Source organism: Hypomesus nipponensis, chromosome 11 (assembly GCF_054491055.1).
Source record: "Hypomesus nipponensis isolate SF chromosome 11, ASM5449105v1, whole genome shotgun sequence".
Lineage (NCBI taxonomy): Eukaryota > Metazoa > Chordata > Actinopteri > Osmeriformes > Osmeridae > Hypomesus > Hypomesus nipponensis.
Genome location: NC_140371.1, coordinates 18320366 through 18336571, shown reverse-complemented (window position 1 = coordinate 18336571; position 16206 = coordinate 18320366). Strand labels below are relative to the sequence as shown.

General features: G+C 50.5%; 1 protein-coding gene across 6 annotated transcripts in view; it reads right to left on the bottom strand.

Annotated features, from left to right (window-relative positions):
* Window positions 1-16206, bottom strand: part of LOC146268529 (spectrin beta chain, non-erythrocytic 1) — a 63496-nt gene that overhangs the window by 34358 nt on the left and 12932 nt on the right. For 2 of the 6 annotated variants that reach the window (XM_084708847.1, XM_084708848.1), the window contains exon 2: window positions 10785-11029. In XM_084708847.1, the coding sequence (XP_084564973.1) occupies window positions 10785-10932 (148 nt within the window). In that variant the 5' untranslated portion in view covers window positions 10933-11029. Of the gene's footprint in view, window positions 1-5473; window positions 6207-10784; window positions 11030-16206 lie in introns of those variants that run through there. The other 4 variants (XM_084708849.1, XM_084708850.1, XM_084708844.1 and 1 more) reach the window with 2 other exon arrangements.

Below are 16206 nucleotides of genomic sequence, written 5' to 3'. Positions count from 1 at the left end.
AACCCTCATTATGTCAAACATCTGTCTTCAATAAGAGACAAGTGAGATGGGGGAGGGGTGGGGGAGAGAAGGAGGAGGAGAGGAGAGGAAAGGGTGGGGCAGAAGAGAGATTGGGTGGCAGGCTTCTCTTAAAAAGTTACTTTTTTCCCTTGAAAGAGCCCTGATGAAACACCCAAAGCACACACGGGCATACTTTCACACACACACGAACACCAACGTAACATACTCCTCCACACACACACACACACACACACACAGAGCATCAGACTAACAGCGAGGAGAGGTCTATGGCCCCTCCGGTCAGCCCTGCTGCTCTTCTCGCTCTCTCGTGACGGTTATGAAGACCAGCCCTGACAGAGCTGCGGATCGTCTAACCTCCCCCAGCACACGTTCCCTCCAAACATCCGGGCCCCAGCTCTGAGACTGGCCCTGCTCCCACACTTCTCCTGGATGGAATGCGGAGTCTTCCAGACCCGTTGCCATGGCGGTCCTCCCTGGCCATGGCGGTCCTCCCTGGCCAGCACCAACGCCTACACGCGCTTCGGAAAGATCTACGCTATATACGGCGGCAACACCGATTGTTATATCCTCACAGCACTGAAGTTGACGTGAGCAACATGCTACAACGTCATGTCTTTGATTGGGAAGTCTGAATATTGCGCAACTGCGCTGCAAGTAAGTATTGAATGAGTCACAAGGGTACTTTGAAGATGCCCTTTTTTTTTTTTTTTTTTACTTCTCTGCCAGAGTTCCTGTCAGTTGAAGGGTGTGCCTCTTGTGTTGAGGTCGCCCTTGATTGGTCACCTGTGGTGGCCCAGGGGAGTCAAACTTCAAGCTGATTGGTGGGGCTGACATTTATCATGGAAGGGACGGAGACTGTTTGTTCTTCTAACGAGCTGTAACAGACCAGTACTTCAGATAGTGTTAAGTCACACTGGACCTACAACTATCAACATGAATACATTGAGACTCTGACATACAACTAACTTGAAGCCTATTATAGATGTTTCAAACTAGATATAGGGACTCCCACCGAACACCCACTCACAAACATACTGAAACCCAACAAGGGTATTCAACCACCAATTACAGCACACAATGCTGATACCATCTCACAGGGAACAACCAATGAGACAGGGTTACATTACTATGCTGCCTGGGCGGCTTCCTGTCTGCAGATGAGATGAATGAAAGTCTGTCATCTCAGCGTTCTCGGGCAGACTCCATGCACCCTCATTCAGAACATTCTGGAACAGAAGTCACTACGCTGGTCAGGAGATGATTACGCTTGGATACGTCCTCTGTTCTGTGTGTGTGTGTGTGTGTGTCTCCAGGTTCCCCGCAGTGAGTGGAAGCTGTCACTTTCTCTATGGACTCAGACAGAGCCTCTTCTCTCTATTCTGGAATGGACTATCCAATCAGCGTGTCTGAGTTTGGGCCAGGAGCGGAACAGAGGACCATTGAGTCGGCGGGCGGACGGAGAGCTGAGGGTGGTAGGCACTTGGCCTGGGTCCTGGTCTGGCCTTGACACAAGCAGCCCCTCAATCTGGAGACCCTCTGGAGCATGAGACCAAGGCCTGCTAGGAGATATGCTGGAACGGTGTGGGACAAGACAGACTCAACATGGCTTAATAACACTCATGTGAGGAGGGTGAAACGTAGACAGAAGGCACCCAAAACACTCTAAGACTAGATGGTAACAGTAACATTGGGCTAGTACTGTCAGTCTGTTTTTCCAGGCTGGTATTATGCCAGGTGTGAGTGTGCTTGTGAAAGAGAGAGAATAAGAGAGAGAGAGAGAATGGGAGAATATGAGAGAGATAAAGAGAGAATGTTGGGTTGTCTCTAAGCTACGCCGCGTTCTGATAGCATGCTGTTATCACAACCACATTGAACAATAGAAGTTATCTAACTACAGAGACGCCTATCCTTCTGCAGACAGTTGTTACACACACACACACGTATCATAAAACACAAGCGACAGAAACATGCACACACCTCGACATTCCTCTGATTCAGGTCAAGCTATGCCCCTTTTATACGAGCGGTACCATGGTACTGCCGATACAAGTGCACCATGGGCCTCACACACCAACACACATAGCCCCAAGCGTCAATGGCAAGTGGAGAGATATGTCCCCAAAAATGCTAATACTGAAAATACACACACTTGACTTGTATGCACTCATCTACATGGCTTTTATTTTTCTCAGATCATCCAACCTGGTTTCCCCATCAGCCATTTGTGTGTTCTGACGGGCTCTGCTTCTGTCCTCTGGTCACAGAAGCTCACTGACGCCATCAGAGCATTGGGGTTTTCAACCCCATGTGACTGGAGAGTACCTCGTGCCTGAACCACCTACATGAATCTGAGCATGGGGTGGAAACCTGTATCCTGTTAGTTCATGATCGACAGATCTATCACTCCATCACTGTAAGGGGTGGAACTCTGGGACAGGCTGTTTAGTTTTTTATCTTTCATTCTCAAAAGAAAAAGAAAAAAAGTTTTGAAAAAACTCTTTCAAAAATGAAGAATATTGAATCCTGCATGTCATTCTCACCCCTTTGCTAGCTCGGTGCATCCACGCCATCTGAACCTAACCCTCTCCCAGTGCGTCACTTTCTGCATGGTGCCATGGGAACATGGGAACTTCCTTCCTCTCTCACCCCTTCCTCTAGTTCTGTACACCATCAATCACTGGCTTTAGCTCCCAATTCAACCCACTGTACCGTACAGTAACTGCGCGGTATCCAGGGTACGACTGGATGTAAACCCAACGACTTAAACAAAGCCTTGGTCTCCCAGCTGGGCCCCACAGAGAAGGTAGGTGAAGGGATCGGACGTGTATTACTCCCATCCCAAACGTCCCACATCCTCAGGATTTGAGATGATCCACAACCCATGACCTCTGGGGGTCAGAACCCCTCTCACTTCCACCAACCCAGCCAGACTCGCCGCTGTGATGTCACAGTGGCATCAGCCAGTCAGGGCAGGAGCAGGGGAGCAGGAAAGCAGCGGCCTTGCAGGCTTGTGACAGAGGCACCTCAGGAATCATGAGTGACGGAGGCGTGTCCGGGTCGCAACAATGACACCAGTGTGCTAATGAAAAAGAGAGTCGGGGAGACGCCACAATGAGGAGCATGCATGGTGAGGCTGCAACCTCAGCTGTTCCTGCCTCGGCTGCCTCCGTCATCCTCTCTCACACCGGGCTGACTCAAGGCAGCTCCGCAGATGATAACAACCCCCCCCCCCCCCCCCCATCTTCCTCGCTCGCTGCCCTGTCAGTCATGGATACGTCTGAGCAAGCAAACACTGTCCATCAACCGAGCCGAAGTATATGTGTACAAGCCCACATGGTGTGTGTGTGTGTGTGGCACACCCTTCTTTGCACATCTGGCCTCTGCCTTACCCCTTGCCTTGTGCTGGAGTTCCTCTGCTGAGCTCCCGGTATTTTTTGCAGCTCTCGACACACAACACAACAACCCTTCCAGCCAGCAGGTCATCTCACAGGAGACCACACAAAGGCATTCAGCAGGCACAGTCATCCGCGGCCACTTATGCTGCAGTGATTACAATTGATTGTACAAAAACACAATCCCAGTGGGAATAGAACCCAGAGCCACAATGCTCAGCCAACTGAGCACGACCTTGTATCGGCCACCGGCATTTCACTAAGGTGTGTGTGTGAGTGTGTGAGTGTATGTGTGTGTGAGGGGAGAGAGGGGACTCTCCCGGGGGTGGGGTAGTTAGAGGGGAAACATGTCGAGCAGGTTTTAGTGAAGCCCCTGTCAAGGCTTTCAACAGTTTCACTTTCATTTCAAGGATGACGTGTGTTCATTTCTCAACCCCTGCCATGTTGGTATGAAGTGGTTGCAGACAGATGTTTCCTTTGACAAAGTAAGCCTTTTATTAATCTCTTCTGCACCTGCAGCTCTCCTATCAGGTGTTCTCACACAGGAACACACACAGAGACAGAGAGTGAGACAGCGGGATCCTTGGAGCGTGCATATGGGTCCCATCTCATGAGCAAGGACCTATATAAGCACTCAACGGTGTTAAGCTAACACTTTCGGGGGGATGTAGCGGACTGAGCACGTTCCCAACAGGGGCTCAGATGTTCCCGCCCACTGTTCTGAGCATGCTCAGTGGAGCGTGCTCCCTCAAAGCCCTCTTTCATCCTGTAGTGTGCGTGTAAAACAGGGCAATGTGGCACTGCTCCACCCGACAACAGACCAACTCTCCCAGTGTCACTCTCTGTCACTCTCTGTCTCTCTCTGTCTCTCTCTGTCTCTCTCTGTCTCTCTCATTGCCAGGGCATTCGCAACACAGGCACTTTCTTGCGAAAACCACCCAGTCTTTGGCATACAACAAACTAAGAAGGGTCAGTCGATCCAGACTGCAGCATTCCATGCGTGTAGGCGCAATACAGCAAGACTTTCACGCCCACTGCTGTGTTTACTGCTAAAGCGTTAACAGCTCGACAAAGTGCTCAACACAAAAGGCAGTTGGGTCCCCTGAGCTTTCCTGAAGCTGTCCTTCGCAGAGGCAATGCTGGGTACCCCTGCCACACCCCTCCTCCCCTATCCTCTCCCTTCTCTTAACTCCTCTCCTCCTCCTCCCTCCTTCCTTCCCTCCTTCCTCCCCCTCCCCTCTTTCCTTCCATCTCCTCTCTGATGCTAATCTGCCATTGTTGTCCTGGGCCAGCCAATCAGCTCTGACCATGGTGTTTTTGTAGTTTGAGGGGGAAACCATACACAAGGAGCATGGAGGGGTGGGGGATTAGCAATGTGAGGGAGCTGCCCTGTTCTGTTCTGCTGTGGGGCAAAAGGAGCTCATATTTAAGCCGTCTCTCCATCTCTTCCTGACTCTTGCTTCTCCTCATCTCCCTAAGAGTAGGTATCTTTTTACCAGTCTGGCTGTTCTCCTTCCCCCCTCCCCTCCCTCCTCTTCCCTCCATCCTCCCCCTCCTGCACCTCATCAATATTTCATAAGCTGCTGGAGCACGTCTGTCATTGCTTCACGAGGATCCCCTCTCTTTCTCTCTCCCCCCCCCATCTTGTTAAAGGGTGTTGAAGCCCTCCGCCGTCACAATGCAAGAGGGGGGAATACCCTCCACCCGCCTTCAGGCATGCTAACACAAGTTCATACAACAACTAATGACATTTAGCAGACAATCCCCCACCGCCTCTGACACCCATTTAACTGCATGTATTGTAGACGCCCCCCCCCCCCCATAGGGAATACTGAGCCCTCGCAACCTCTAGAGATGCGGGAGGTCATATTGAGCCAGCTGGACCCTCACTTTGAAGAGCACTCTTCCCCGCCTCCACGGCCTCTACTATCTGGCTAGGTCCTGGTGTTCAAGACTGTACCAACCCTGGTCTCCATTTTTCTTTCATGCTAGCTAGCATTAGCCGACTGGCATAGCAACGCACATAAACAAAGCCTGCCTCCTGCTCTCTCCTGCCTTACCTTGCAGCTGCTTAAAGCGTCCCTCCAGCTGGTTGTAGTTGAAGGCGGCCTGAGCGCTGTAGCTGGGGCTGCGCAGAGGGCTGGAACCCCGTCCAGGGCCGGGGTCCTGGGAGGGCCCGGGGCCAGGGGAGGGGGACAGGGGCCTAGGGGAATGGGACCCCGGGGAGAGGGGGCCGGGGGACAGAGGCCCAGGCATGCTGGTCGCCCTCTGCAGCTCCATCAGTCCAGTGGAAGAGCTAAAGCTTCAAAAGAGATGGGTCTCCAGAGGGGAAGTGGACCAAAAGGGGGATTTAGGTAGTCCTCTGCCCAGCTATGAGGTCCTGTGGCTGGGTAGAGGGAGCAGGGAGTGGGAGGGGGGTGGGTCCTCTCCTGGGTGTCCTCTTTCTTGATGCAGCAGTAGTCAGAAGAGAAAATTGCTGGCTCAGCGGTCACAACAGCATCATGCTTCTCTCAGCCTCAAGTCTGTCCTACTCCGCCATCCTCACACACGTCTTTCCGACGCACGGGGAAGAAAGAGAAAGACACACGCTCCGGAGAAGGGGAAAAACCACGGATAGAGAGAGTGTGACAGAGCCAAAGAGGGAGAGGAGGAGAGAGGAGGAGGAGAGAGGAGGGAGTGAAAGCACGCTGGACTCTGTCCTCAGGCAATGTGCGGCGCGACTCTCAAACACTGCACACCTTTCACAGTCCTCAAAACAGGAGGGGGAGGGGCCTGCAGCTTGGAATTTGCCCACTGGCCTATCAGAGCCCTTGTGTTCTCTGGTGATGTCACAGCCTCATTACCATAAGGGGCAGAGTAGGCGGGAGCGAGAGGCAGAGGGGAGGGAGGAGCAGTGGGCTGTACCAAATCAAACGGAAGAAAGGGGGGGGACTTGGCTAAAAACTTCCTCACTTCCAAATAATTTATGATATTCAGGAGACAAAACATCCCCTACATATTTTACTGAGGCGTAGACAGACATTTTCTAGAAACTGACTTCCTGCCTGTCTCCTGCCTGCATATCCTGCCAGAGTTTAGTGTCGCACACCCCCCTCTGCTCTCCAGCTTCACAGCAGAGTGTGGGCCTCACAAAAATGCCCTGGCTTTTGAAGAGGCAGACAAAGCTGAAGGAATTAGGAGCTCATAGAGAGGGAGTAGGAGGGAGAGACTGGCTCACTAGATCCCACACCCAGTCAACCCAGGGCATTTATTTCACCACACATCCACTTCCCCTCTCCGGAGGACAACATTACTTTTCCTTTCAAGTGTCAACTCTGAACATTTGGTGAAGACGCTCCGCACCTCTCTAATCTCGTCCTCCTATAACACTTTTCCACTCCAGAGCCGTTTCCTCCAGTCTGCAAGCCAGTTTAACACAATTCATCATCCTTAAATGTCCATAAACAGTAGAATTACTCTGCTCCATTCAACAGAATTTTGTTCTACAACAGTGAATATAGTAGTGAATGTGGAACACCGTACAGTTCCTGGACGAATCCCCCCCCCAAAAAAACTATACGCTAATCCATGAAAACAAAACCTGTAGAAAGCCATTTGCCCGTTTTGACAATATTCCAAGGCTGGTCTTGGGTCAGATTCCCTGCATTTCATGGTGTGGGATTTCTCCCCCAGCTCTAAGTGGAAGGTATGGCTTTGGAAGGATAAAGAGGCAGGGATCTGTCCCACGATCTCCTGCGGTCAACCCATTACTTCAGCTCATGTATTTATACTGCAATTTATCTAAAACACACAAACTTGTTTTTACAAGGCTGGTAGGCTAATGTAACCACACACACACACTTTCTGGTTTGGCAGAGCGAGGAGGGATCTGGACTTCTGTGGGTGGCAAGGACAATGCATGAGGTCAATGAGCTGTACAGGTTAGTTGAATGTGTATGCGTGTGCATGGGCAAATAGGTATTTAGCAGACGCTTTTATCCAAAGCGATGTACAAATGATGCATACCTAAAGTACAGCAGAAGTGTGTCGGAGTGAGATGAACATGAGGAATGTACTGTATGCAGAGGAGGCTACGCAAGTGAGGAAAATGTGTGTGTTTGCAATCTGATGTTATAGCCATCTCAGGAAGAAATACTTAAGAACATCTGTAGGGTCAAAAGTGTGGATGAAACGTTGATTGAATTATTTGTGTGTGTGTGTTGGTGTGTGTCTGTTAACCACATCAGGTGCGAGGTGAAATATAGTTGGAACTCTATTGAAGTAAGGAGAAATAACTTGGTATAAGAAAGACATACTGCTTCGACCGAACAAGTTGAAAAAACGACCCAATCCGAGCAATCAAATTTCCTGTGTGGTTGGGTCAGAAATCACAAGGGCTCCTCGTGAATATCCCCTCCAGGCCTGGCTTGTTCCCCCTCAAACACACCATTCATCCAGTTCAACAACTACCCCTCTTCTCTCCCAGAACACTAACATACGATCCACTCACATAACCCTAACTCCACATACAGTAACTCAAGCCGTTATGACGATCAACAATCTTCACTAAAGCTTTAGATATGGATCTTGATTCATCAATTCTCATCCTGTTCCTGAATGCTTCGCTGGTGAAGACATACAGCATGTCAGGATCAGGGGAAAGAGGGCTGCGATCAGGATCCAAACTTGTGAGGGCAGTGTGGTGAATTTCACACCTGGGCTCCACCTCGTTCAGTCAGAGCAGAATGACATTCTTATGAGTTTGGCTCCAGTCAGAGAGATGGATGAACATGTTAAAAAGACAGAGAGAGAAAGAGAGAGAGTGTGAAATGGAGAGGAAAAGAGAGAGAGAGAAGAAAGGGAAACATAAGAGGAAAAATTTGAGGAGAGAAAGTAAATCCAAAGACTTTCACTTTCTCCCATATCTTTAAACACCTCCCCCTTTAGTCAAGGAGAGTGTGACCGAGTCTGACTTTGTGGCTTCCTGTCTTGATGAGGAGGTGGAGGAATGCTGGGAATGCTAGGTGGTGTACGAGTGTGTTTAAGGGGGGGGGGGGGTTATGGCAATGGATGTTACGGCAACATAAAGCCCCTTTGAGACTCGAGCCTGCTTTCAATTATTCACACCAGGTCTGGGCCTGGCCTTCTACCAGGGCTTCTTCTGCACAGCACAAAGCCCAGCACCATCTCCTCCTCCCCCTCCTCCTCCCCCTCCCCCTCCGCCTCCTGACCTCACAGCTGGCTATTCCGGGCCCTTCCGAGGGTCGGGCCATGCTGTTTTACCAGAAACCCAGCAGGAGCGTTGCCAAGGACCACGCAGCGGGTCAATATACACAAATATAGAGTCCCGCAACATACCCACACACAAGCTAGCTCCCCCCCACACAAGCTGTGTCCTGTGTGACCTTGTATCCCACACTTGGGAGCCAGCCAAGATTGTTTACCCTGACATGACATTTTCTGATGTATAGAGCGTTAAAAGCGTGAATTGTATCAACAGGCAGAACGCTAGCAGAACGACAGCATGACTTGGATGTGGCGAGTGGGAGAAAACTCCGCTCAGACCCGACCTCCACACACCCACACGTCTAGGGAACATGCTTCAACACACTCTCCTTCATTTCCTTTCTGTCTTTGGTGGAAGGATATCCAGATCTGTTTCCAAGGTGACAGGTGGTTTAGGATTTCCCTACCTATCGAATGTAACACACCTGGTCTTGCTCGCTTGCTTGCGCACACGCGCGCACACACACACACACACACACACACACACACACACACACACACACACACACACACACACACACACACACACACACACACACACACACACACACACACACACACACACACACACACACACACACACACACACACACACACACACACACACACACACACCTCTCCACTCAGAGAGCAGCATCAGTTTACAGTCTTATCCTGACCCATTAACTCTACACAACGCACTTCTCAGTGGACTTTACATAAACCGGATTGTTCCTTCAATACATAGTCACCTTTACAGTCTTACGATTCCTTGTAGAAAGAAGGGATTTTAAAGGTGTGTGTGTGTGTGTGAGAGAGAGAGAGAGTTTGTTTCAGTCAGCCAGTTGGTGGTGTTCCAGCCCTCCATGTTGCACGCAGCAGAGTGCTGACCCAGACCAGACCTCCGCAGCTAGCTGCTGATTGACCGGCTTGTGATGGATGCCTTTTTAGGAACCACACAACCATGTGTGAGTGATGTCACCTGACTCCACCATCACACCATAGCCCACGCACAACTAAACTCAGGACCTCACCTGAGTGAGGAGGAGAAGGGGGGGCTGTTTAGGCAGGAAAGCTCCACTCGGCCAAAGGCCCACTGGGTATTTAGAACGACTGACTGAAATAAATAAATACTACGAAATTCCAACCATCCCATACTGTCACCCAAGTTACAACCATCATTCTCACTGGACAGCAGTGGACCCAGCCCCGCCATATACATCAGGCCCCAGGAGCGCCAGGACCCAAAGTGAAGGCAGTCTGGTGAAACAACAAGACACTCATTATCACCAAAGAACAAAGGCCTTGTCCCAGCAGCTGAAAGTCTTCCGGAGAACAACAAAAGAACAGCTAAGCAGCTAGAAAGAGACACGATGTTAGACTGCCTCAGTATTAGCCTAGTGACTACCGAACACACGCAACACTCCTCCTGCATATTTAAGAGGAAGGTGAATTATTTAGCTGAGTGGTGGAACACTAGCACATTAGCCTAGAAGCCAGCCAGCCATGGAGGCCCAAAAACAAGTCAGCAGCTAGCTAGCTAAAGCTAGGTTACAGTCCCAAGCCTCGAGTAGCCAGGCTTGGACTGGACTGGGACAGCTACGGTTACTGAGACAAAGGGGGTGGCGGGGGGGGCAAAGTAACGTTGGCTTACATCACTCAAATGCATGATGCTGTAGGCGTACATTTAGTCATTTAGCAGACGCTCTTATCCAGAGCGACTTACAGTAAGTACAGGGACATTCCCCCCTAGGCAAGTAGGGTGAAGTGCCCAAGGACACAACGTCATTTGGCATGGCGGGGAATCGATCTGACAATCTTCTGATTACCAGCCCGACTCCCTCACCGCTCAACCATCTGACTTCTAGGCTTACCCGTCATCCAGAGGCCTACAAATAGAATGCTGTAACGTTTTGGGGTCAAAAACTCGAGAAAGAATGCTAAGGCCAGTGCTGTATTGTTTTTATAAAGTCAGTTGTCATTGAGAGCTGATTGTTGGTTAACTAAGTGGCCTCATAACTGTCATAAGACCTATATACACTCTCCAGGATTGAAAATAACACGGGCACAAATTGTGTTGTGTACACAATTGTGGGTGTTAGTTGTGGACACGTGGGTGTTCCTTACCCGCCAGGGCCTTGATGCGGGAGCGCTCGAAGAGACGAGCCGAGCTGTTCTCGTTGTCCCATTCGTCGGCATCCCAGCGGTTGTTCACCTGCTCGCTGTATTGCTGCTGGATGTCCATGTGGTCGTAGTCGGCGGCGACGGTTGTCATGTTGACCCCCCCCTCCCGATGTCACACGTTTGGCGCTGATGTCACGATGAGGTCACACACACTCCCGTCCTCCGCTGCTCATCAAGACCTGCGGAGACTACAGCCACACGGGAAACACGCGTGTTCATGGACAGTGCATGTATACCACAGGGCGGCCAACTTTTCCAAGTTGGCGTGAGATTTGATAACAACCCCCCCCCCCCAGTCGAGCTTTCGCAAGCTTCACTCCCCCTCCCCCCCCCCCCTTCCCCCCAAGGCCAGTTTACATGGCTGTTTGCGCTTTAATATTGCTTCACTCCTTTAACCTGCGCGTCGTCCGTTACTGTTTACAACGTCAGCTTGGCTACTTGTTTGACGTAGAATTTTCAGCGTGAGATATACAAGGTGTGGCGTGAGAGCGTGAGAAATGGTTGAAATGCGTGTGTCACACGGCGAAACCGTGAGAGTTGGCAGCTCTGATACTATGTTATATACATACACACATACATAAAGTTAGGGGTCGGAGGTGTTTAGCTCAACAAAATTGAAGGTGGAGTTTTAATCCCTTTTATGACAATTGGATCATTTTATTAGGCCCTTCGAGGTAATCTAAACACAATGCACATTTTTGCCATTCCCTGTTGTTTCTCAGTTTAACACATTTACAAAGCATGTTGACTCCATCTGCTGGTGAGAAAATGCAACTGCACATTTACCACGCAAACACTGTTGTCAGAAGGGGAAACAGACAGGCCACAATGCTCATTAAACTCCATGAACTCAGAACTGGCTTGCAGTGCCTCTATAAAACACTAAAGTTACACACAAACAACAAAACAGCTTGGCCAGCCAATGGAAAAAGACCACCCACCACAGGAGAACAAAGTGGGAAGCAAACTAGGCTGGCAAACTAGACGAGGGCACATCATATTTATAAGGAAGCAGAGGCCAGACTAGTGAAATAAGAATAGGGGCTTTCCAGGCTTAGCTAACCAGTTCACACAGTCCAGCTCAAGATTATACTGGATATTACCTGAAAACGGAACTACCTAATGTCGATCTATTATCTTTATCTCCACTGAGCCAAGGATATGTACACAGATCAATGTGCGTGTGAGTGCGTGCTTGCATTGACTGCAGTCAAGAGAGGATTGGGAGGGGGGAGGGGGAGAGACAAAGAGCTAAGCACAGCAGCAGTCAGACTACACAATGACTGGACGGTAGTTGACTGACGCAGTCAGATGCTGTGCGCTGAGACAGTGACAGAGGGCAATACACAGATACATCTCCATCCTTCCTCTGCATTTCTGTTTCTCTTCGCCTCTGCCGTTTCTTTGTCTTTGTTTCTCGTTCACACAAACGCCTACACACACACCCACTCACACACACACTGTTTATGACACGCAGAAGATAAAAAGCATAAAACACATAACCCCACTAAGACATTTCAATTATTCATTATTATATCCTTAACATGCCAGTGTCACATGTAGCCATGATGTCCTTACTGGTACACCAGCACAGGTGCTTCCTTCCCCTGGAGATGCGATGCGTGTCGGGGAGGGGGGGGGGGGAGGCACGCAGAGAGAGAGGAGAGAACAGAGACTAAAGTTGTAGGATGAGGACTACTGGACAGAGGGTGGGAGGATGCGGGAGGGACTAGAGCTATAGATGAAAGGATGAGAGACAAACGGAGCGACCATGGGTGTTGTAGAGGATGGAGGGATGGGAGAGAAGGACTACAGATGGAGGGATGGGAGAGAAGGACTACAGATGGAGGGAGCAGCTATGCCACCCACACCCTCACTCAACGACCAGTCAGACTGGAGCCTGTGTTGCTGGGCTAAAAATATTTTTGCCTCTAGGAGCGTGTATGTGTGTGTGTGCGTGATAGTGGAGAGGCTAAGGAAAATGTGTACCCAACCAGAAGATAGGCAGCAAACATACTTTCGCACACTCACAGTGACAATCCAATTCTATATGCACATGCAAGCTCGTACACACACACACACACACACACACACATACTGTGTTGTGACAAGGACAAGGAAGTCTCAAGGAGACATCTGCAATGACGGAGGAGCACAACAACCAGCTCTTATGCACCATTTCACATGAGCCACTATCCCCCCCCCCCCCCCCCCACAGTGCAATTCTGGACTAAACCACCAGGGGAGCCGGTATTGACCCAGCCAGCAATCGAACCGTGACCAGAAGCAGTGATGCGGAAACCAAAGAAGTATGGATTTACCCGGCCACTCACCCACACAAATATCTCTGCCATTCTCCATTTACATCTCTGTTAGGTTAGGCAGAGAGGGAGGTGAAAAGAGATGGGGAGGATTACATTGGTTATGGTGTTGTAGGGCGAGCGCAAGAGGCTGAATTTGATAGTGTGGTGCTGTGTGCGTTTACAGTGTGTGTCTGTTTGTGTGTGTGTGTGTGTGCGCGCTGTCTAGCGAGGGGGCGAAAACTCTTATTTATAGCTTGTGTGGTAGCGGATGGCGAGCACCTTACAACAAGCCCTGCTGAAACTACTGCAGAGAGGAACTGAGGAAGAGAGGGAGAGAAAGAGACAGAGAGAGGGAGACGCAGGGAGACAGAGAAACACGACAGGGACTGAAAGAAAGAAGACGAGAGACAGAAAGAGGTTCGGACAGAGACGCGACAGAGAGACGCGACAGAGAGGGAGAGCAGAGACAGGGCAGAGAGGGCAACGAGGGAGGGCAGAGAAGGGTGTGAGAAAGGAGAAGAACACAGTAAAGGTCTACGCGTCGTCACTATTTATGGACGGCCTTCTGCAAATGACACCTCCAATTCCATCTGTGCATGGCCTCTATCCCTGCATCGACAGCATCTGTCCATGCCCTTCATCTTTCCATCGACAGCATCTGACCATCTCTCTCCGCCAACAGTCTGGTTCTATCTGTGGCCCACGAATAAACTCCGACGCTCACAAGGTCACCCACAGGTCCAAATACGACGTCTTCGTTCGTGATAACAGGTACGGCATGTAGAGGTGTGTGAATCCGGACAAACAGAATCACAAATCGGAGCTCTGACTGCTCATTATGTGTCGGCGCTGTGTCAGAGAGAAACCTGACCCAATGGGGCACCATTAGCTGTCCACGTCAGCCCACATAGCACTGTGTTCTTGTGGTCAGGGCTCGCAACTTACTTTTTTCCTCACTGTCCCAGTACCCTCCCGATGTGCAAAATAAACCGTCCCAAACTGAACTTGACCTGTCCCAAAATGTAAATGATTGTGTTTTTGCATTTTGACAATCTGACATGGGTCTAGGTTATTTGCAATACTATTTAAGTAGTCCATACAGTCGTGGGGCTTAAATCAATTGCAATGTGAATTCTCCGGAACACCGGGACGAGGGGATGCTGTTAATTTCACAAGCCCTGCTTGTGGTGCAAGTGAAATGTTATAGTGCGTTCGTGTTTCTCTCTGTGTGAACACAAGCAACCTCCCTAAGAGAGGGGTCAAAAAAAGGAATGTTGCGTAGGAGTCCAGTTATACTTTGGTGTTACTACCAGATTCTGTCTTGCTTTCGCTCCCAGTTTCACACCCCCGCTCTCCTTCCTTCACTTCCATCCTGTCTTTCTAATATCGTGTTTTCCATTTGGTGCCTCGGTTCATACCGTTTCTCTCACTTCCTCTCCCACACAGAACTGGGAGACAGAAGGAGGGAGGGTCATTATCAAGGCCCAACCGTACATCACCATGGATACCCAACGCATTCAATCCTTTGTGGCAGAGTAGTTCTTCTGTCTCCCGTGTGCCGCATAATCTTTCATCGAACAATTTAGACAATTACACAATCATCGACTATTGTTTCGTTTTTTTTACCTTAATGTCCTCTTCTACAAAGACACCTTCTCCCATCTGCACGTACCGAGAGACAGACATGGAGACAGAAGAATAAGGGAGACAAAGAGAGACAGACACAAAAAGAGAGAAAAAGAAGAGGCAGAGGCAGACAGAGAAAAGTGAGGCAGAGAGATCGAGGCCGACAGAGGCAACAGACACAGAAAGAGACAGAAAAGACAGTGCTGGCAAATGATGACCCCAACAATCTACTAGACCCACGCAAGCTGCCCTCTCTGCCTTATCTACTAAAACACACCACACATATCCAGGTAAATACAATAACATTCAGGCCAGTTGTTGCGGCACTATGCATTATTCACAGGCCTGAGGGACACTGCAGGATAGGTCCCTCACTACGTTTACCCACCCACACACACACTTTTGCTCTACCACACTGCATTTCTAATAAAGACACTTATCAGAGGCCTTGAAAGTTATATATTGCAGCAGTATTTGCAAAACTGATATATTAAATAATATAATATTATATAAAATGTATATTATCATACAAAATGTCCGTGCACACACACAAGTACACAAACACAAACACTACTGCGTCTCAAACGCCTTCATCTTCCTTCCTCTGGCGTCTGTTGCAACGTTAAGGCGAGCATGTTTGACGTGTGGAGCCCATCAGCCAGAGCATGGCACCAGCCAACCCTCCAGGTTCCTCCCTCCAGCCTCCAGTCAACCCTCCAGGTTCCTCCCTCCAGCCTCCAGCCAACCCTCCAGGTTCCTCCCTTCAGCCTCCAGCCAACCCTCCAGGTTCCTCCCTCCAGCCTCCAGCCAACTCTCCTGGTTCCTCCCTCCAGCCTCCAGCCAACCCTCCAGGTTCCTCCCTCCAGCCTCCAGCCAACCCTCCAGGTTCCTCCCTCCAGCCTCCACACAACCCTCCAGGTTCCTCCCTCCAGCCTCCTCACAACCCTCCAGGTTCCTCCCTCCAGCCTCCAGCCAACCCTCCAGGTTCCTCCCTCCAGCCTCCAGCCAACCCTCCAGGTTCCTCCCTCCAGCCTCCAGCCAACCCTCCAGGTTCCTCCCTCCAGCCTCCAGCCAACCCTCCAGGTTCCTCCCTCCAGCCTCCTCACAACCCTCCAGGTTCCTCCCTCCAGCCTCCAGCCAACCCTCCAGGTTCCTCCCTCCAGCCTCCAGTCAACCCTCCAGGTTCCTCCCTCCAGCCTCCACACAACCCTCCAGGTTCCTCCCTCCAGCCTCCAGTCAACCCTCCAGGTTCCTCCCTCCAGCCTCCAGCCAACCCTCCAGGTTCCTCCCTTCAGCCTCCAGCCAACCCTCCAGGTTCCTCCCTCCAGCCTCCAGCCAACTCTCCTGGTTCCTCCCTCCAGCCTCCAGCCAACCCTCCAGGTTCCTCCCTCCAGCCTCCAGCCAACCCTCCAGGTTCCTCCCTCCAGCCTCCACAC